Source organism: Seriola lalandi, unplaced genomic scaffold (genome assembly GCF_002814215.2).
Source record: "Seriola lalandi dorsalis isolate HSWRI2012SDOR001 ecotype SW California unplaced genomic scaffold, Sedor1 jcf7180002054582, whole genome shotgun sequence".
NCBI lineage: Eukaryota > Metazoa > Chordata > Actinopteri > Carangiformes > Carangidae > Seriola > Seriola lalandi.
In genome coordinates this window covers 1-20,886 of record NW_019525135.1, presented here as the reverse complement: position 1 = coordinate 20,886, position 20,886 = coordinate 1, and the positions used below count along the sequence as shown (strand labels likewise).

General features: G+C 40.9%; 2 protein-coding genes across 2 annotated transcripts; one reads left to right on the top strand and one right to left on the bottom strand.

Annotated features, from left to right (window-relative positions):
• The first annotated feature begins 4,367 nt into the window (after window positions 1-4,367).
• Window positions 4,368-13,102, top strand: adamtsl7 (ADAMTS-like 7). The gene is made up of 12 exons (XM_023418462.2): window positions 4,368-4,502; window positions 5,234-5,363; window positions 5,497-5,672; window positions 5,797-5,905; window positions 6,981-7,169; window positions 7,684-7,813; window positions 8,512-8,734; window positions 9,268-9,441; window positions 9,622-9,795; window positions 9,881-10,060; window positions 11,193-11,337; window positions 12,591-13,102. Exons 1-12 carry the CDS (start codon window positions 4,368-4,370, stop codon window positions 12,743-12,745), a joined length of 1,920 nt encoding a protein of 639 aa, XP_023274230.1. The 3' UTR covers window positions 12,746-13,102.
• A 2,033-nt stretch (window positions 13,103-15,135) lies between these two features.
• On the bottom strand, window positions 15,136-20,881 carry ptpn9b (protein tyrosine phosphatase non-receptor type 9b; the record flags this gene model as incomplete). Its single annotated transcript, XM_023418553.2, has 7 exons — window positions 15,136-17,906; window positions 18,354-18,561; window positions 18,882-19,032; window positions 19,383-19,461; window positions 19,615-19,684; window positions 20,564-20,660; window positions 20,856-20,881. Coding segments are annotated over 7 exons (855 nt in total), but the record flags the coding sequence as incomplete, so codon positions are not given.
• Between the last annotated feature and the right edge of the window lie 5 nt (window positions 20,882-20,886).

The following is a 20,886-nucleotide window of genomic DNA, read 5'->3' as shown; positions in this document are numbered from 1 at the left end:
TATTATTATTATTATTATTGTTATTATTATTAATAAAAAAACAACAAAGACTTTTAAAATGGCTCCTGTAGGAGGGGTAGGGTGCCTTTTACATTATGGGTCATGGAATGGTTTTATAAGTATCAAAATGATGTGTATCATTCACCAGATCTCAACCCAACTATATGTATGTTAGACAGCGCTCTCCCCCGCCATCATCAAAAAACCAAATAAAGGTACATGCTCATCCCTCTAGTAGAGTCTTGTAGGATATAAATCAAAGAGCACTGAATCTGTTCATCTAGCTTCTGGTGGCCAAATACCTTATTAGGATATCATTTGTCTTGTAACCTGCCTCTAAATGTACATGTATACTCCATTCACCCATCCATTATTTTCCCCCTTATGGTCTGCAGGCAGGTCGCTGGTAAATCACAAGACTGACATATATGTAGTATGTAGCAAGACATCCATTCTTACAGACAGTCATTTATAAAGAAATAAACCCTTTATGTACACCCTCCGTGCAACATTGTTTGACTGGGGTATTTAAAAATGAAATAAAACAAAGCAGTCTACCATATGGCAAATGGACAGTTACACCTTTCTAAAAGGTAGTGGTTAGTTATAAGATTTACCTGCACACACGCTTCCATGTGCATTCGTGGGCAGGTATACACAACCTGAGGGATGGAAAGCATTCTCTATGTTGTAATGTAAAAACTGTTCTGCTTGACCCTGTAGGTATGCAGTTGCAGTAGCTGACCAAAGAGGTGTATTTATGGCGTCAGAAGGTGTGTGTGTCTTCACCTGAACTAGTCTCAAGCCTGTAATTATGAAAAGGTGAGAGGTGAGCACAAAGACCACTGAATGCATGTTAACAGACCCCTGCTTACTTGTCAGCCATTTGTAATGAGTGTATACAACCACTCTCACTGTCGCAGTTTACTTGTTGTGCTGTCAATGCCACAGTAACTATTTCTATCTATAGTTACTGTCCTCCATTGAATGCATTGGCATGGTACAACTTAACTGCGCCTATTCTTGTCAATTAGAGACAGATCAACTCAAAACTAAAGAATTTCTAATAAGTAGGAAGACATGATGCTTTTAAGCTCACAGAACAGGCCATCCAAGTCACGTATGAGATGTTTATGGAGTGAAAATATTACATCCTGACACTTAGCCAACATGGACAGTCATCTGCAGAGGAATGTTAGTGATTGATCAGTGGTCGTCCTGTGTTTCTCATGGTCGTTAGGGAAAGAGTTGGTCGTTAGGGAAGTAACCGGTGGTTAGGGGACGACCAGGTGTCAGCGGGATGACAGAACCCTTCATTTGGTTTCTGGGGCAGCTGGCCAGGACGGGACAGAGGGACATCAAACAACCCACAGCTGGAAGAAAAGAGAGGGGAAGGCGAGCGTGAGGACAGAAGAAAAAGGATAGAAGAAGGGAAGGGAGGAGAAGAAAAAAAGGGACATGGAGAAGAGAGGAAAATGGGGAAAATCAATAGTAAGGGAATGTAAGGGAGAGAAATCTTTGATTTCAGTGGTGAGCTAAATTTCTGGTGACTGTATTGTTCATTCTCTGTCTTTTACCATTTTGTCTTCTTTTCTTCTTCATTTTTTGTGGCCAGTGTGGCCAGCCTGGACACAGACACACACACACACACACACACACATGCACACACACACACACACACACACACACACACACACACACATTTTTTCACCATCCCAGTGGGGAACATGCATTGACATAATGCATTCTCTAGCCCCTTACCCTAACCTTAACCATCACAACTAATCACCTAACCCCAACCCTTATCCTAACCAAAACCTAATTCTAGCCCTTCAATCAAGTCTTAACCTCAATTTTTGTCCCCACATTGACACGAGTCTGCACGGGTAAGTGTGTATTCAGGTGTATTCACACACACACACACACATACACACACACACACACACACACACACACACACACACACACACACACACACACAAACTAAATCATATTTCAAATATGGTTGATTCTCGGGAAAGTAACAGAAAATCCCAAATCTGCATGAGCTCACATTTTACTGCACATTGAAACATATTTTCAATGTACTGTAGCAAACTGCAAGCCAGTGGGTGTTCCCCCCTCTGGGTCCTTTTATAAGATGCGACTCAAGAGAAATGCTTTCTTTTGTTCATGAATAAAAAAAAGAATAAATTGTTGTAATGCTTTTGAGGATAAGTTCTGCTGCAGTCAATGGTTTTAACAGACTGCATGAGGGCCTGAGGTTTTGCCAGTTAAGTTTCATATATACAAGCCTCAGAACTGAACCGCAGCAGTCGGGCATGTCAGCGTCTTTAGCTAAATCCCAATATAATCGCGCCAATAGCTGCAAAACATGATAACCACATCATCTTTAGAAAATGTTGCAGTATTAACATGTGTGTTATCAGTTTGACGAAGCATAAGGTTATCTGTATAGTGCCTGTGTTTGTGGCTCTATGCTTGTACATGTCATTCGTTGAGCATATCAGTGTGTTAAGTAGCTGCTGTGCCACTTCCAGCTGCTCTCAGGGCCTCACAGTGTGTGTGAGTAATCAGACATGGCAGCTATTAAGCTGTCACATTGGAAAACAGACGTTGTAGCCCTAACAGCGACCGTCTTGCACAGAATTCCCAGTATTTCCTGACAGAATTTTGGAGCCTCCCAGAATGCCCATGTCATTGCTACGTGACTACCAAGCATTCACTGTAAGGGAGCGTCGTCTGGCTATGCACCAGAGAGGGGGAGAAAGAAAAACGACGCACAGCTTGTGTGTGTAGGTTTATGCTTATAATCTTGGTTCGTGCTGCAGTATATCAGTGCCCTTGTGTGTCTCAGGTCAAAGGGCACAGTGCCAAACACTCACATGGACAGACGCAGACAGACACATAAAGACAGAGGAAATTATTTACTGGCATCATCTCTCTCAGTGTTGCTTCCAGTGTCCTCGTGAGGCTTCGCAGAGCTTTGCAGGATCACAGTCAAACTTGTCTTTCTCACTTGATCGATTCACGGTGCACTGTGGACATTGCATCATGGTGCTTTATCCACACATATGTAGCTCGTATACCTCTGTAGAGTTCACATGCAAACATATGCACCTACACAAGCACACACAAAATCACAAAGTTGTGAGTTGTGAAATTCTCAGTCCTGGCAAATTCACCCCCATGTTGTGAACAGCTGCGGTGCGGATCAGCTGGCAATCTATGGGAAAAGTTCTTTCTCAGAATTTAATTGTGGTTTGTGCTACTCAATACAGGCATGAAACAGGTGGGAAAAACATATTATCTCTGCTCCATCACTCTAATTTTCTCCATGACATTAAGTTAGAGTCGGCAGTTAAAGTAGCCTCTGATATTTACAACTCGTATCTCTCCACACTCTCCAACATAAAACAGTGGAAAGTTAAAGAGCCAGGCAAGCTACACTACATTGTGTGTTTACAGGGATAAAACAGTCCTGTGCCCAGAACTAAAACATTCAGCCAGGGGAATATATTGCACCCATATGTGTTTGATCTTCACCAAATCATTTATGTCCATGCAAATATTATTATACCCCTGCTAGATGAAGATGTTGGGAGTGTGTAACTTTGGGGTTTTGATTCCTTGCCAGTGGATTTACAGTAATTTCTGAATCAGAATTTCTCCCCGACATGGTATGGTGGTGGGCATCTTTTGGGTGTGAATCACTGATGAAGGGAAACTGGGAATCACTGTAGAGAAAAATGGTACTTTCCAAGTTTTGTGTTCACTACAGAGAGAGAATTTAATAAACTGTGAATAGATTCAGCATATTTTATTGATTATGCTCAATCCAGCCCTTTCTTACATTGGTATTTTTAATTCAGACTTTTTAGCCTTCATTTTTTTCCCCATCATTGCTGAAATGAAAAATGGAATAACTAGACGAGCCTTATAAAGTAAAAAACAAGAAGTGGGTGGAGAAGTCAGAGCAAGATCAAGAGTGATGTGTGTCCAAAGCCTCACAATCTTGCATGACGATTCACAGGCAGAGATATTGGTTTTGGATGAGCTTTAGAATACACTACAGGAGCCTATCCACATGGCACAGACAGACAGACACACACACACACACACACATCATGAGCTATCACAACATTCATACTGAGGTGCAAGATGGGTGTGACCTCAACTTGAAATAACTTTAAAAAATGTGCCTACACTTTTCAAGCACTTTCTCTCAACATTTCTCCTTACATCCCGCCCAAACTTTGTCTTTTTTCCCTCCCACCCCTCAAGCCAACCCCACCTCACAGACACACACTCCCCCATTAAACATGTGTGTGTATATGTGTGTGTGAGTGTCCTTCCTCAGTTTCTCCATGGCTGGATTGTGGCAGCAGCGCAGCTCCCTGCGGCAGGGTCGAGCTCTGGCTCTCCTCCACTTTATTTGTCTTCTCTACCCACCCTCAGGTGCTCTTCCCTGGGATACCAAAGCCAGCCCATCCCCTCTGGAGGTAAGAAATCCACACAGTCAAGGAAAGAAGTGTAAATGTAATTCATATTCATATGTAGCTAGATGAATGTTTGAAGCTGTAATTTAATCATTTATGCAAACTTTTTAAGAGCCATGTCAGTGTTTTACAAATGTTGTTTTGTTGTCAAATCAAGTACAAGTAAAATCAAACCAAAATCTGGCAGACGGACACAACTGCATGGCAGCCCACCAGTTTGTTATAGATTATATCTATCTTTGTCACTCAGGGAAACTAATCACTAACAGATCAAGCTATATCAGATTATAGATAAAGCATCAAAAGGGGAAGAAAAAAGAGAGGCCCATTGAGAAAGACATGACGTGAAAAGAAGAGAAGAGGTAAAAATGTAAACTTGCAAAATGGAGATCTGTGCAGAGGAGGAATGGAGAGGAAGACCAGAAAGGTTCCCCAACTCAAACCAACTGTTGGACTGGACTGAGTGAGCTGTGGGATTTCCAGCAAGAGAGAGAAAGAGAGCGAGAGAGAGAGAGTTGGAGAGCAGGATGGATGAGTGAAAATGAGAGAAAAAGAGCAGCAATGTGATCCAGCGGAATTTATGATTGTACTGTTGAAACACATGCCTGTGATGGTGAAACCGTGGTACAGAGAGCATGCAGAGAGCGTCCGTGCATGTACACAATCGGGCATATACAGTGTTTGTGCCCGGTGGCTTTGTGTGCATAACAGCGTGTCAATGTGTGTGTTGGCAGCAGTATGAAGTGGTGAAGGGGAATTTCTCTCGTACTTTCCTCCGCGTTGGCTACCATAAGATTGCAGAGATTCCTGCAGGAGCACGAAACATCAGCATACAGGAGACAGTGAAGAGTCGAAACTACCTGGGTACACACTCACACATAGATACAGACGCACACACAGACACACACACACACACACATACTGTATCTAACAACAGAAACATTTTTTCAGCATGACAAACACTACAGTGATGGATGAACGTGTGGTTTTCCTCCAGCTCTGCAGACCAAAACTGGCGTCTCCATCATCAATGGAAACTGGGTGATTGACCGGCCTGGGATCTTCATTGCTGTAGGAACACAGCTGATCTACCGACGACCCAATGAAATCCGCTCTCGCAATGGAGAGTCCATCACTGCACCTGGGCCGCTGACTGAGGACCTGCATGTTTATGTGAGAACTGTATCTTGTTCAAATGCATAAATACATACAGTACATAATACATTGTACTACAATACAAAAACAATATTACAACATACCAAGGTCTACCACTCATCTCTTTCTCTCTTTTCCATAGTTGATCTACCAGCAACCAGGTCCCGGTGTATACTATGAATACAGTGAACCCTTACAAAACACACACCCGACTCCTGAGCCAGATACACCTTCTGATATACTTCCCCTGTGTGAGTGCTCACAATAACACACTAAATATTCTAGTTTGCCTGCGAGGATAATAACACATGCCTCTGTTTGTGTCCTCATGCAGGTACATTTGAGAGAAACTGTCCTTTTGCAAAATTTGATTAGGATTTTGATCAAATTTGATACAGATAGGAATCCAAAGCTTATGCTGGCAGAGCATTTGAAAAGAGCATTTCACCACGCTCTGAGACAATAATTGGTCATTTGGGCCACATTTCATTTCATTACCTAATATCTAACCTTGATTAAAGAAGCAGTCTAATTTGCATCCGCCGACGCTGGCAAATAATTACTTAATTTTAATAAATCTCCTGATCTATCTCAAGAAACTGCAAATATTCTTAAAGACCCTGCACAACCCCACAGGCGTTTTCAAATATTCTGGCTGATTAGACCTTTGCAAAGGTTGAAGGTGGGTGGAACTGTGCTGGAAGATGCTGGTCATCCGACTCCATGTATTGGTAAGAATATAAAGGAGTTATTTTCTCCCACCCACTGTACATACTGTATACTTTATGTACAATATTCTCGTACAATACTCTCTTCCAGTTTGTATACAACAAATCAACATACTTAAACGTTTTATATCAACAAGAAATGAAACAATATGTGCTCCGCTGGACATGATCTGAGGTGTTACTGGAGCTGTTTTGCCAACATCCACAATTAGTTTTGATTTTTTCCAGCTGTAAGTAACTCTTCCATTTGCTTTGTGCTTTGCCAGAGAGTAGCATACATCATACATCAACAGCACACTCAAAAGTCAACATGCTGACTGAGTAAACTTTTTGACCGATGTGGACACGCTACTCATCTGCTTAGAATTAGTGGATGTAGGTAGGGATTTAGAACAGCCTTTACACACCCACACAGTCCTGAAAACACATCTAATCAGCCATAAGTGAAATCACCTGTGTGGGTGTGCTGGGCCTTTAACGCTTACTGAATTTTGTTTCATGCTTCATTCCATCTCTTTACTTTTACTTCACTGCCGTTCTTCACGTAAGTGCCTGTGAACATTCTTGCTCCACCCCTTAAACTACCACTTTCTCGTAGCGGAGGCAGTAGATCCATCCAACCCAGGTGAGGAAGTTCACCAAGGTGACATCACCAACAATGACATAACCAAGGAGACACCCCATCCCAAACAGGTTTCCTCTGACCACAACGGGGACTCTGACCCTCGGCCCACTTATACCTGGACAAAGAGTGGGCACACAGAGTGTAGTACAACCTGTGGCACTGGTGAGGAAACATGTACAACACAAAGAAAAAAAATGGTGTACACACACTGAATGAATGCTTTCCAAATCTTTACTTCGTATACTTGTTTATTTAGCACTTTTTTGTTTATGCTAAATAAATATTTGGGGCTTTGCTTTATCCATACTTGCCAATGCAAAAAAGACCTAAGACCATTCAGAATCTACGATCTCTACACTGCAGCAAGGAAACACAAATGATAGTAAAAATGTTACAGAATCAGAGATGACACACATAAATGTCACTGAAAGCTGTAATTGTTCACTGCAGTTTTCACACCTATAGGGCCAAGATTGCTGGCAAAATACATGGGCCTCATACATCAGTACAATTCATGTAAATAACTTTATTGTTTGTCAACACGTGTATGTATACAGTCAAATGTTTGCAGACAAACACACATTGACTTGCTTGGTCTTTTTTCTGTGTGTGTGTGCGTGTGTGTGTGTGTGTGTGTGTGTGTGTGTGTGTGTGTGTGTGTGTGTGCACTTGCCAGGCAGGCGTCAGGTGTTCTGGGAGTGTGTTGAGAAGGATTCACAGATGACTGTTGCTGCTGACCTCTGTGACCTTGCCCTTGAACCAACAAACCGGGAAGAAGACTGCAACACCCAGCCCTGCACTGCATAGTGAGTAACACACATACACACACACACACAGACACACATAGACACACACACACACACACACACACACACACATGTACACTGTATTAGTTCCACGTGACGCTGTTGACTTTCAGGGTGAAACCTCCGTCACTCACACACTTTTCAGCCATAAGTCAGTCACCAGTCACAGTCAATCACCCTGACTCACTTTGGTGTGGCTTTGATTTTCATGTCTTGTGGCAAATACCACAAGATCTTACCATTGCCAAGATGTAGCAGGGTGCTAGTGCATTGACTGTGTTGTTTGGTTGTGGGTCTGTTAGATATTTCGCCCAGAGTGTCGGTGATCCATGATTGCTGTCAATCTGAAATAAATATGTTTCCACTGGGAATGCAGCAGCAACAGAGGACTGAAAAACTGAAACTTCAGTGGTAACAGAGGGAGGAGAAACATCTGAACTTGTGCAGCACATGTTGGCTTATTTTGCTTGACTCCTCTATGATCTCTTTTTTAAGGAAACAACAGACTTTAAAATGCCTCCTGTAATCCACACACAAAAACTGTGATCAAACTGGAGACAGACAGCTGGGACATGCTTGAGAAAAGTCATTGAAAACTCATATATCACCACATTTTTTTGTGATGGACCGCAGGCTGTTCTTTATTTCTGCTCACCCTCTCTCTCTCTCTCTCTGTGTCATCTTTGATTGTCTCACAGCTGGGATGTGGGGGAGTGGTCAGAGTGCAGCAGGAAGTGTGGACCTGGCACTCAGCACCGCCAGGTCATCTGCCGCCAGGTCACTCACGTCCATGCCAATGGGAGGGAGTCCTCCGTTACCGTGGCACCAGAGCTGTGTGGGTCGTCTGATAAAACAGTGACCAAGTCAACCTGTCAGCTGAAAATTTGCAGCCAGTGGCAGATTCGATCTGAGTGGAGCCCGGTGAGAAAACACACACACACACACACGCACACACACATACCTCTGAGTATTATAATGCACGATGATGACTAATAGACCTTTACTTTAATCAGATGCGGAGAAAGTCTTCAGATCTTTGAGCCAAGTAAAAGTAAGAGAAAGTAGTAGTAGTAGTAGTAGTAGTAAGAGAAGTACTACGATGTAAAAATATTAAATTACAATAAAAAGTCTGCATCCTAGATTTAAAGTAACAGTTTAATGTTATAACTGGTCCAGGTGCAGATCATATTTTAACAACAGGATCATATGTTTTGTCCAAAAAATCTTAATCTGCAATAACTAATCTGTGTGTAACTAATAACAGTGGTTGAATAAATTTAGTGGAGTAATAAAAGGTAATATTTCAGTACCTCCAAACAGATTATAAGTACAATGCTTGAGTAAATCTACTTAATTATTTTTCACCACTGACTGATATTCTCTGGTCATTATTTTACTCCGTCCATACCCAATGCCATAATATACCTCTCTCTCCCTCTGTCTGTCTCCCCCAGTGTTCAGTGCCATGTGGGGTGGGCCAGCGCAGCAGGGAGGTGGTGTGTTTGAGTAACCAGGGTGATGTGGAGGAGGATGAGGAGTGTAACATGAAGCTAAAGCCAGACACACTGCAAAACTGTGACATGGGAGCCTGTGCACGCAGCTGGTTCACCTCCCTCTGGAGCCAACGGGTAAAATAGAAAATATTAATACAGTGTACCTGAGTGTGTGTGTGTGTGTGTGTGTGTGTGTGTGTGTGTGTGTGTGTGTCTGTGCTTGCGTGCGTGTGTGTACAGAGAAAAAAAAAGTAAACTCATGTTGAGATATTGACATTGCACTGATTGGCCATGTACGTGTGTGATAATCCTCAGTGCTCTGCAGAGTGTGGTACGGGTAATCGAACCCGGACAGCAGTATGCCTGATGGATCATGTGACTGATCTCCCATTGGGCAACTGTGAAGGGGAACGCCCACCAGAATTGATATTTTGTGACTCAGGCCCATGCCAAAACCAGCTGGAGTGGTATACAGGACCTTGGGGTCAGGTAATCCACATATATACATGCATGTAGTACTCAGAGACGCCATTCAAACACCATTCATTCACCTTACATGTGTGGGTTAATTAAGTGTTCTGCAGAGTGTGGGAATGGCACGCAGACCAGGAGCGTGGCTTGTATTTTCAACGACAATGGTCGCATGGAGGTGATGGACAAGTCTAAGTGTTCTAGTCTGCCCCAGCCAATCACAGCTGAGACCTGCAGACTGAAGCCATGTGGTGTACAGTGGTATGTCACAGAGTGGAGTGCAGTAAGTGTCCCAAACTCTCTCTGTCCGTCTACCATGCATGTTATGAACCCATGTTGTCAGACACATAAATAAATCACAGTATTTGGGACATTTGATTATAACATACAGGGGTATTAAAAGGTCAGTTCACCCAAAACACAAAAAGACATATTTTGTTTATCTATTTATGGTGGCATCTAGCCATGCAGATAGACTCCATAATTCACCCAGATACTCAGTGAAGAGTATTGAAAATAACTGAAACAAAAAACCTCAACAACAAAAATAAGCATTTGACAAAACAATCCCAACTAAAGGGCTGCTTACTAGCTTTTCAAGAGCTTTTAACAGTATCATATAGTCTTTACCTATGGATAGAGTCTGCTCAGGGTCATGAAGATGGACCTGCTGTTGACATGAAAACTCAGTCGCTAAAAGTTCTAATGATGAAAACATAAGAGCTGCTTAGCTCACATGTCAACACTTCCATCTCCATGACAACAGAGAAAACTCCATCCACTGAGGAAGACCACTCCTAGAAGAAGATAGTAGTGAACCTTGAATTGCGATTTTTTTTTGTCAAATCTTAATATATTAAAACCTCTGGATAGTCCACAGAACATAATCTGAACAGTTTCATAGGGACTATTCTTAGTTGGAAAACTGTTCTCAGTGATGTGTGCGGATTATCTAGAGTAACCATGACAATCTAGAAAGATATGTGGCTGTTGAGATTTACAAAATGTAATTTTTCATTGTATTGAACTGTGCAAGTGAAATTCAGTTCAACTGTGTTGGGGCAGAAACAGACATTGCAGAGGTGAATGTCTCAAAATCTCAACACATAAAACTGAAACTACTTGCATGGCCGGATACCACTAGGGGTATATTAGAAAATATGTTTTTTTTTCTTGAATTTCGGTGGACCCTTTAAAAATGATGACTGCCTAGTAAGACAAACCAGTGCCAACTTCGTAGAATATATTTATGTTATATGTATGATGCTACAACACTGGCATTTCAAAGGAAGTTCATAAATATGATATGAGTTAAGGTGATTAAATGGTGTCCTCATTCACATTCTCAATCCTCAGATTACGTCGTGAGTGTAATCCGTTACCTCTGCCTCTGTCCTCTCTTTGTATCACCTCAGTGTTCTCGTTCCTGCAACGGTGGCTACCGTGTGAGAGAGGTGCGCTGTCTTGCCGACAACATTGCCCCAAGCGACCGGTGTGACCCCAGTTCGACCCCAGAGAGTCGAGAAGAATGCAACAAACAACCTTGTGTAGCTGAGATAAGTAAGTCTAACGAGTAGTGTTGCACTAAGGCAGGTATAGTTGAGTTCACGCACCAGGGTCAGGGAGGACCTAGATGGAGTGAGATATGTGACCTTATATTTTCAATGAAAAAACAGTCTTGTACCTTTGAAAGCAGCTCCATATGCCAAAATATTTTCAAGTGTTTGAACCACGATTTGTAAGCATTTAATTAATAACCTGTAACATATTAATGTGATTCTTCTATCAATCAGGCTTTCACTGACCAACTTGCTCTGCAATGTTTGGTTCATGGATGCACCACTATGGTGACGGAACAGTGGAGCTATATGTCAGTTTAATCGAGCTAAAACAAACAACACTGAGCTGTGTCTGTGTGAGATCACACACTGGCAAATCCTCCCTCATGCATCAGAAAATATTTTTGATTTTAATAGTTATTGAAAGATTACAGGCAATCAGATAATTGTCATGAGAATAATCCGCTTTTCATTTTCACATCAGTAAATGTGTATTTTCAGTCTTAGAGTTAACAAAGTGAATTTTACTCTCGGTTCATTTTAGCAGGAACATGTTGTCATACTCTCAACACGACTGCAGTACTGATACTGCAGTACTGATACTGCAGTACTGATACTGCCATGTATTGGTGAGAATTTATTGTGTGGGAATTACTCGGTCTCTGATTCTGACTTCAGTGCTGAGACCGTAAGACTGATTCAGATTCCGCATCACTTTGGTGAATCTATTGAGTATTGAGGTCTGTGAATTGGTGCCAACACTTACAACTAGGAGTGGGGACAGAGGGAGGCGAGAGGGAGACCTGTGCCTGGGAAATCTGATTGATCATCTATGTCGCCCCCCTACCAGAGTCAGGAGGTGATCGTTGGCTTATTAATATTGTGAATGGATTACTGAATGGGCACGAGTCAGGCCGCCTGTACCAGAGCCTCTCTCTTCTTGTTGGAAAGTCAATCAAATGACTACAATAAAAAATGAACACAAAGAGACACAAAACAACTATAAAAAGATACATAACAACTACAAAGTGATGCACGACAACCACAGACGACACTGCTGTCTTCTCTGGTTCTTCTGCTCATATGTAAGAGGGGCCTATTCAAAACTGTACCCCTAACCCCCCCCCCATTAAAACGATTCTAAATCCAGTTCTGCTTTGAGCAAGACACAATGTAATCAGCCTAGAATTAAATTTGCTCTGCTTCCTTAATTCTTCTCAGTTTCTCTACCTTGTTTCTCTTTTCTGTTCCCAGATCCATCATGCAGTGACCAGTATCATAACTGTATGGTGGTGGTTCAAGCCCGACTCTGCATTTACCCTTACTACAGAAGTGTGTGCTGCACCTCCTGCTCACGTGCCGAGAAAACATACCCCAACTTATTTGAAAAGAACCACATCCACAGGTGATGCTGCCTCAGGACACCTAGCTCTGTCTGGAGAGCGCCTCAGTGCTTAGATTATAGTTGAATATTCCGTCACTCACTCTGCAACAGATTAACTGACCAGGTAATCAACCGGCTTCTTCTATTTTGTGAACATGGCCATACACTCACCACAGCATGAATACTGCTGTTGAAGTGCTGTTTCATTTGAAACCAAACTGGATGAAAATAGCCTGAAACACAGTCACAAAATTCTCACTTTCTAAGAATTTCACTTTGTATAGGTTTTGTGTTTTCTGAGTGTTTTCATACTGGACTGGTCACATTTGGTGATCTACTTATATTGTATATTTATTCTTAATAAAAAAAAGTGTATAACCTCTGGTGCTCAGCTTTTCTTGTTGTATTATCGCAGAGGTTACTAAAATTACTTGAATCAGCAAACAGTCTCAGAGGCCCTGCCAAATGCCACTGCGGATACACACTGTTCATGAAAGTGACATGATGGCATCTTTGTTTTTCAAAAAAAAGTCTCAAAATGTGGTTTGAGCCTAACTAGTCACACCCCATGCAACTGACTTCACTGGCCATAGGAAGTTAGGAAACTTAGGAAGCGGTGGTCTTGTGATCCGTAATTAAATCAAGAGACACTTTAATGGATGGTCAGATTGGCAAATTGCATCTGTTTAACATAGTGAGAAGGGTTAAAGGCTGTCACAGACGAAGACTTGTCGAGAACTTGTGCATCAATTGTAAGAGAGTTGGTCTCAGATGATACCGATCAGTATGTACAGTATTTACATATCACAGGGTAATATTAGATGGGGATCTGGCGAAGTTTAAACAACAATTATGTGTTGTCTAATTGGGGCGCCTCAGTGGCTCACCCTTACTCCTAACTGCAGCCCTTTACTGTCATGCCCTCTCTCTCACTCCTTGAATTTCCTGTCTATGTCTCACTGTACTGTCCAAATAAAGGCAAAAAAATACCCAAAAATATAACTTAAAAAAAAAAAAATATATATATATAAATGGTCAATTTTACATTAAATGCTGAAAACATGACTAGTTACACATGAGTTCAGAAACACTAATTATTATTCGTTTACTTTCGGCAACCTGATCTTGATCAGGTTTAAAAACAAACAATTTTTTTCTTCTTTGCTTAGAGTTAGGAGAGAACAACACCACTCTTATATCTGTACACTAAATATGAAGCTACAGCCAGCAGCTGGTTAGCTTATCTTAACAGAAAGATTAGAAGCAGGTGACTGCTATCCTGGCTTCGTCCATAAGTAATAAACTCTGCATAACTACAACATAAAAATTGAAAAATGAGGAGTTGCGGTTTGACAGGGAGTAATTTACAAGAACTTTTATTGGTCAATCCAATTAGGCTCCAATGGTTCCTTGACAAATTTATCAAACCCTTATCGGGTTTATACTGATTTATATTTAGATGTTAAGTTTTTGTTCAATTATATTATTATTTGATATGGCACTGTGAAGCCATCCAAGAAATGTCTGGTCATGTGGCTTACAGCAGCAGTAACTGGCTTGATAGCATTATCTCTCTATCATATGATTTACGGATTTTTCTAGTCAGTTTGTATTGTTATTACAGCTCTAAGGAAAAAGCTGAAGGTTCTATAAGCGCTCTCATGTGTGCTTTGTTTCCTCTACAAAATAAAGTGTATAAAAGATTGCCAGACGCCGCCGAAAGTCTGAGTGTGCCAGGCACTGACAGAGGAAGAATTCAGATCCTTCACTTGAATACTGTGAATGCATTAACACCACACACGATACTTGAGTTATCAAACGTGAAAGTATTAGATGCAGAAAATGCCTCCTCTGACTGTTACACTACTATATCTTACTAATTTTTAATAGCTGATGCATTCACGTGTAGGCTAAGAAGTATTTTACTGTTTTAGTTGGTTGAGGTGGATCTAATTTTTTAGCTTTGTTATATAACACTGGGTAGTTTCATCTATAACAAAGATTCATATTTTATCTCATCACGTTTTGTATGTAAAGTCATAATTTGTAAAGTTACAGCTATTGGTACTAAATAATAGCTGGAAAATAATGTGGAGTAAAAAGTACTGTAGAATGGAAGCAGAAAGTGGCACCAAAAACACTCAACTCAGAAGTACACGTGCCTCAAATTTGAATATAAGTGCAGCACTAAGTCCACAGACTCAAACCTAAATCTACAAGCCTAAAGCTGTTTGCTTTTGTTGACTGAGGGCAGAAAAACTTGCCAATACACTGAAAAAACAGCAATTCTCCTTCCTTGCCCATCTACTATGTGTGAAAAGAATTCCCACAGAACTGAAAACATGGTGAACATGTTCATACTGCACTTGCACCACTCCATTCAGTCAAAAAGAGATCGCATTAGCTTTGTACTCATTCAAGATAGTAATACCATTGCTTTAATGGGACAGCCGGGCTGACAGCATGTAAAAGGCAATAATTCAATCACGAGAACTTAAAGCACAAAAATAAACAGTAAATGAACACCAATGACAATGCACATTGCATTCTCTGTTTCTCAAAAAACAAATTAAAAATAGCATGGGGACCAAGACTCTTTTACATACACACTCTCCCATCTTGTAGCTATACATAATCTTCAGTAATGTTCCCGTGTTGCTCCAGAGTCTGTGTCCATGGATGCAAGGCTGCACTGGTAGGTCAATGCTAGTGGGATGTTGAGGATGTGTGACAGGAAAAAATCTTTTGGGTGAGCCTGGGCCTTTGGCATTGAGGGATGCAGGGTCCACATTCACCAATAATATCCACGTCTGACAAAATTGCTTGGACACCATTACCCCAAAAACATTCAAGGCTCTCTTATCATGCTGATAAACCTTAACCCTTCTCCCTCTCTCTCTCTCTCTCTATATATATATATATTCTTTTTTTAACTCATTGACACCATGCTGGATTTTTTGTGAACAGAAATGTCAGCCACTTGTCTTTTTTGCTTGTTTTTCCCTCTTGATAGCTCTTTTTTTGCGTTGTCCTTGGCATTGGGTACCAGACAGTAAGACATTAATGTCATTGTTACTGAAGAGTTTAACAATAAGCTCTCTAAAAGCATTACCACATTACCCACCCACATCCCCTACCCCAACCCTCCCTGCCCTAGAATTGAACAGTCACAATTTATACAAGTCAGTTCTGAAAATACAATGGCAAGTGATATTTTCCACTAAAGTTTCATTGTGAACAACAAAAAATATATTTCACTCCCCATCTGATTTGTTCAGCTTATCAAATGCAATAACTGGTTTTGTTTTCTCTGTAGCATCGTACCAACATTCACTGATTTCAATATTGTAGAAGTTTTACAAAGACATAAATATAGTAGGATACAATACAGTAAAAAATACAAAATAAAGTTGATATAGTTTTTTCTTAAATGATAATTTACCAGAGGCAAACCCAGAAACGGATCTTTGACACTAGGCAAAAAACACTAGAATTACCCCCTGAGGTCAAATGATAAAAGAATAGCCATGTCTCAAACCAGAGCTTAGTCCCGGATAACTCACTACTTTTATGTTATTGATAAGTAGTGTACTATGTACAGGACTATAGGCAAAATGTGGGTGTCCTGTGTGGCACATAGTCAGTGTGTACTATGCAAGTGCACTAGTTTTTTGGGTGTTATTACTATACTAGCGAGACATTAAGCTAAGGAAAACTTGAAGGCACAATTATCTGAGGCAGAATATGCCTCGAGAATCAAACACAACAGTTGTGGTATCAAGGGAGTAAGATTCAAACAAGGAAAGAACAAAAGGGGAAATAAAACAGTTTACAGTTTCAGGTATGGTTTAGGTCTGAGAACGACAAGGCAGTGAATCAAGTTAAGGCCAAATTACTTAAGATCGTCCACCATTCAGAACTCTCCAACAGTAAAAATGATGTTAGACCTGACAAATCACACAGATTTGCATTACGATATCAGTTTTTATACCAGAACTCTTTTCAATATTTTGTCATAGCCTGGCTCGCTACATAGATATTTCTTCTCAAGGTTAGGTCAATTATATTAAACGGCTTTTTTGCTCTTCTCTCAGAGGTTGTTATAATGCACACTAATGTATAAATGTATGTTACAAGAATATACATGGGCTTCAGTCTATAATATTTCACTAAGGAGTACATCCAAGCATTCAAGGTGAGGACTTTGGCTTTGAAAAGTTAGTCTACATATGCACAAATATGAAACACATGTAGAAAATGCACCATAGAAAAAAAGGACATGGAAAATAAAAGTAAAAACAGAAATGGACTAAATGGCTCACACACTGATCAACTATCACTTATGGCCACATGCTCACACAGAACCATTTCCTCTCAAAAAAAAATGAGCAAACACAAAGCAAAAAAAAAAAGTTTTCAAGTTTCACCTTTTCATACCCCTCACACTTTATCTGTGATCACAGAGTTGTTCAGGGTTGAAAAGGAACCAGAAATACAGAGAGGAAAAAAGAGTAGGGTTTGGAGGGCTTCAAGGGGTAAAGTTCAAGTTTGTCATTCCTCATGTGCAAGTCAATATAAAAATGCTACAACTCTTACAACGCTCGTCAACAAGACAGGTTCAGGGCAGGCCAAGTTCCCCTGTAGTTTGCTAAATAAAAAGGGGCTCGGAAATTGGCAGGACAGCTTGCTTAATCAGTGATGCAACGTACAGTCTCCACTCCCTGTATTTTTTTCCGGAGCTCTTCACCTCCTCCGTCTATCTACTCGTGTAAAGGAAGAGCAACTGTGGGAGTCCGTGTCGTTACATCAAGAGCCAAAACAAGATCTCCATCCTTTGTCTCTTCTTTGGCAGAAGAGTCATCTTTCTCCTCTACTCTGAAATGTCATTCCTCAGTCTTTCGTCCCTATTACTTCGGTTTAGGTTGGCTATCCCATTTGTCTAGTTATGCCTCCATGTGTCCCTCACTCGCTGTCTGTCTCTAGGTCTGAATCAGACCACTGCACTGGGCTCAGTTTCCCATGGCGCTGGGCATACTCGATGACTGCTGTGTAGCAGAAGTAGTACTGGTCCCAGGTCTGGATGCTGAAAGCCCTCTGTGTACGCATCCGCCGCACCGTCTGACGGACATCTATTGTGCCAATGTCCTCCAGCCGGGACAGGCAGATATCCAGTGTACAGAATGTGCCTATACAGAAAGCAGGGAAGAAGAGCAAGGTAGAGAAGATACATAAGGAAGACTTACAACAACAAACAAGCAACAGGGGAAAACTAAATGAGTTCTTACCCTCCTAGTCTATGTGTCAGGTAAACCTATATAGTTCTGAGATCAATTTTTTCCTTCAGAGCTGTCTGATTTCTTAGTAGCACAGGCTCAAAAACATATTGGAGCCACTAACCCACCTTAAACAACAATCTCAGTGGCCAAATGTGTCTTGGCAAATTTTCCATTTATTTTAACAGTTACTCCATCTCTAGATTCTGTCTGTATAACAAGAAAAGACTATATAACTCAAAGGGAAGGTGGAGTAAAGTGCATCTAAGACAGTAGATAACTAAATGGATAGTAAAAAGAACATTTGAGCTGAACTTGACGCATTCAACAACATTTCACACCCTTTAATATTGTGTTTACCTGTGCGGCCAATGCCAGCACTGCAGTGCACAACCACAGGGGGGCCTCCTGGAGGCCCCGTCCAGCTGGATCCCAGGCTCTGAACTGCAGCCTCCCTCCGTTGAAGTACATGTTCACGGAAGTCCAGCATAGCAGAAGCACTCTTGGGCACCCCGAAATCTGGCCAGCTGACATAGAGGTAGTGGCACACCTCCCGTCTCTCTCCAGACTAACAAAAGGTCGGACAGGTTCATAGAAGAAGAATAGAGCTACACTTTAGGCTCATTCCTTTCAACTGGCATGTATGAGCCTGTGGGACAGTTTTCATGCCAAGTATTCTTGGCAGATTGCATGAAATCTTACAAAGATTCCACCAAGAAAAGCAATCCCACAATCTAAAGTCTTCACAGTCACATATCAAGTTATCTTTAGTTCAATTTTAAAGACCTCTAGAGCCATCAAAGATACTCTGAGGTCCATTTTATTATATTAGATTAACAGACCTAGTTTAAGAAATTTTCAGGTACTAACATGGTCACCATGACTTACCTGTGTGTTGTAGAGTTCAAGATGGGAGAGTTTGAAATCCTGGAACACCTGGACATGTGTGTTCCTGACCAAGAAGTATCCGTGCTGTTCGGTCCTGCCCTCCTCAAGAGGCCAGTACTGACCACACTTGACACGTCCACGCTCCACGACCCTGAGACACACAACACAAATCACAACCTTTTAATCTCATCATCACCCCATCATGTTATTGCTTATTCTATGCAAACACTCTTTGTGCATTTCTAAAGCTAGACAGACACTGTGCGTTTTTTGTTAATCTTGTACGTAGTGTTAACTCACACTACACGTTTTTTACCTGCCTTTCTGCAAAGCCAGAACCTTTAACTTCTATGCCCACACTGTACGGATCAACTGAGCGACTTTAACATGTCTCATGAATCTGATTTAACCAATTAAGGGTTAAATCAGACTTAATCCATACAGTGACTGCCCGGCTCAATTCATAATACACTCCTGAAATCACAGGTGAATAAGCCTCACCTGGTGGTCATGACAATGATAAGTACCATCTGTTCCCACACCATACGCCAGAAGTCACCAAAAGTTTTTGGCAAAGGACCTGAGGGACACAGAAGTCAGTCAGATCGTGGTAACACCACATTGTTCCCTACTATGGTTTAAGGAGAACTGAGTGAGGTTGGAGAAGAAAAAGTGTAATGTGCATGAAGGACTATATAAAGATAATTAAGAGTTTGTTTCAACAGCTGCTCACCCTGAGTTGCGATGTAAGCGTTGCTCCTCTTGTACCCATCCATGAAACTGGCATTAATGTAATCGGATGTCTGCAAAAACACACAGCAGAGATGTGGTGAGACTCGCTGCTAGATGTTAGGACTCAACATTAGTCTTATTAGTGGGGCTGACATATGTTTACATCACTATAGCTTTGACTTCTCTGTAAAATTACATTTTATGCCCGCCACTTACTTGCAGTAAATGGTTAAACATTTAGATTGGAGTCACGCAAAAATGCTACTATATACAATGCATTATGAATCCAGAGCGGGTCCAGTCAATCTTTACTTAATGAGATTCATTCATTTGCCAACCTCAACATTTGCTCTACAGCCAAATAACCTTTTTAATTCTTCTAAAGGATTTTTTTACAACATGGGTCTTATATTTATAGTTTTAGCTATTATAACACAGTGCTCATTTTACAAAAATAAGATCCGGGCTGCCAAAAACAGGCCTTTCCTTTTAACCACATAAAAGCCACTGTGTATAATACTGCCAGTGGCTCCACTTTCCAATCACACATATCAGATGCAGCAGACAAGCACAGGTGAAAACATAATAAACAACAGACCCAATTGCTGACACACAAATGTTAGTCTTGTAATCTAATGTAACTGCTAATGCAACATCAAATCCACATTTATGTCTACAGCCAATCCTTTGCTGATCACTTCAGTGCTGACCATTAATTACTTATGAAAAAAATATGCAACATATAACATTATAGTTTAATACATTCTTTTTGTGTGAAAGTGAATATGACTGATGTTGGCAACTCTGTCCCATAATTTAGCAGCAAACATTTATAAAATCACCTATCATCAACAAAGTCATTAAGGAATATTTTCAAACATATGCATGAAATAATTATAGGAGAAAAATTGAAGTTTAATTAATCAATTAATCAATTAATCAACTATTACCTCATCCTCATCATCAGACAGCTGGCAGAGTCGAACTCGTGACTGGTCCAGGCAGAGAACATCACTGTACCTGTTCTTAATCTGATTGGATAATTTCCTGTAAAAGCAGAATTGATTTCAATGTGAAGAAACATGATAGACTGAAATACTGTGCTGATGTATACAAATCCGTCACATAATTTTCCTTTACCTTGTTAATGAGAGAGAAAACAAAGGAAGATACCAGTAGAAAGACAGAAGCACAAAGAAAAAAAAAGGGCCAGGTGGAAAGAATAGATTTTCTATCTCTTACTTGGAGTAGTCAAAGGTGCCTGCTGGTGGTT

What these genes read in the sequence shown, in the direction of transcription:
- adamtsl7 (XM_023418462.2), top strand. Translation starts at nt 4,368, where the DNA reads ATGGCTGGATTGTGGCAGCAGCGCAGCTCCCTGCGGCAGGGTCGAGCT. An exon ending in TTCTGATATACTTCCCCTGT is followed by an intron (nt 5,906 to 6,980) that starts GTGAGTGCTCAC and finishes ACTTTCTCGTAG; the next exon opens with CGGAGGCAGTAGATCCATCC. An exon ending in TTCGATCTGAGTGGAGCCCG is followed by an intron (nt 8,735 to 9,267) that starts GTGAGAAAACAC and finishes TGTCTCCCCCAG; the next exon opens with TGTTCAGTGCCATGTGGGGT.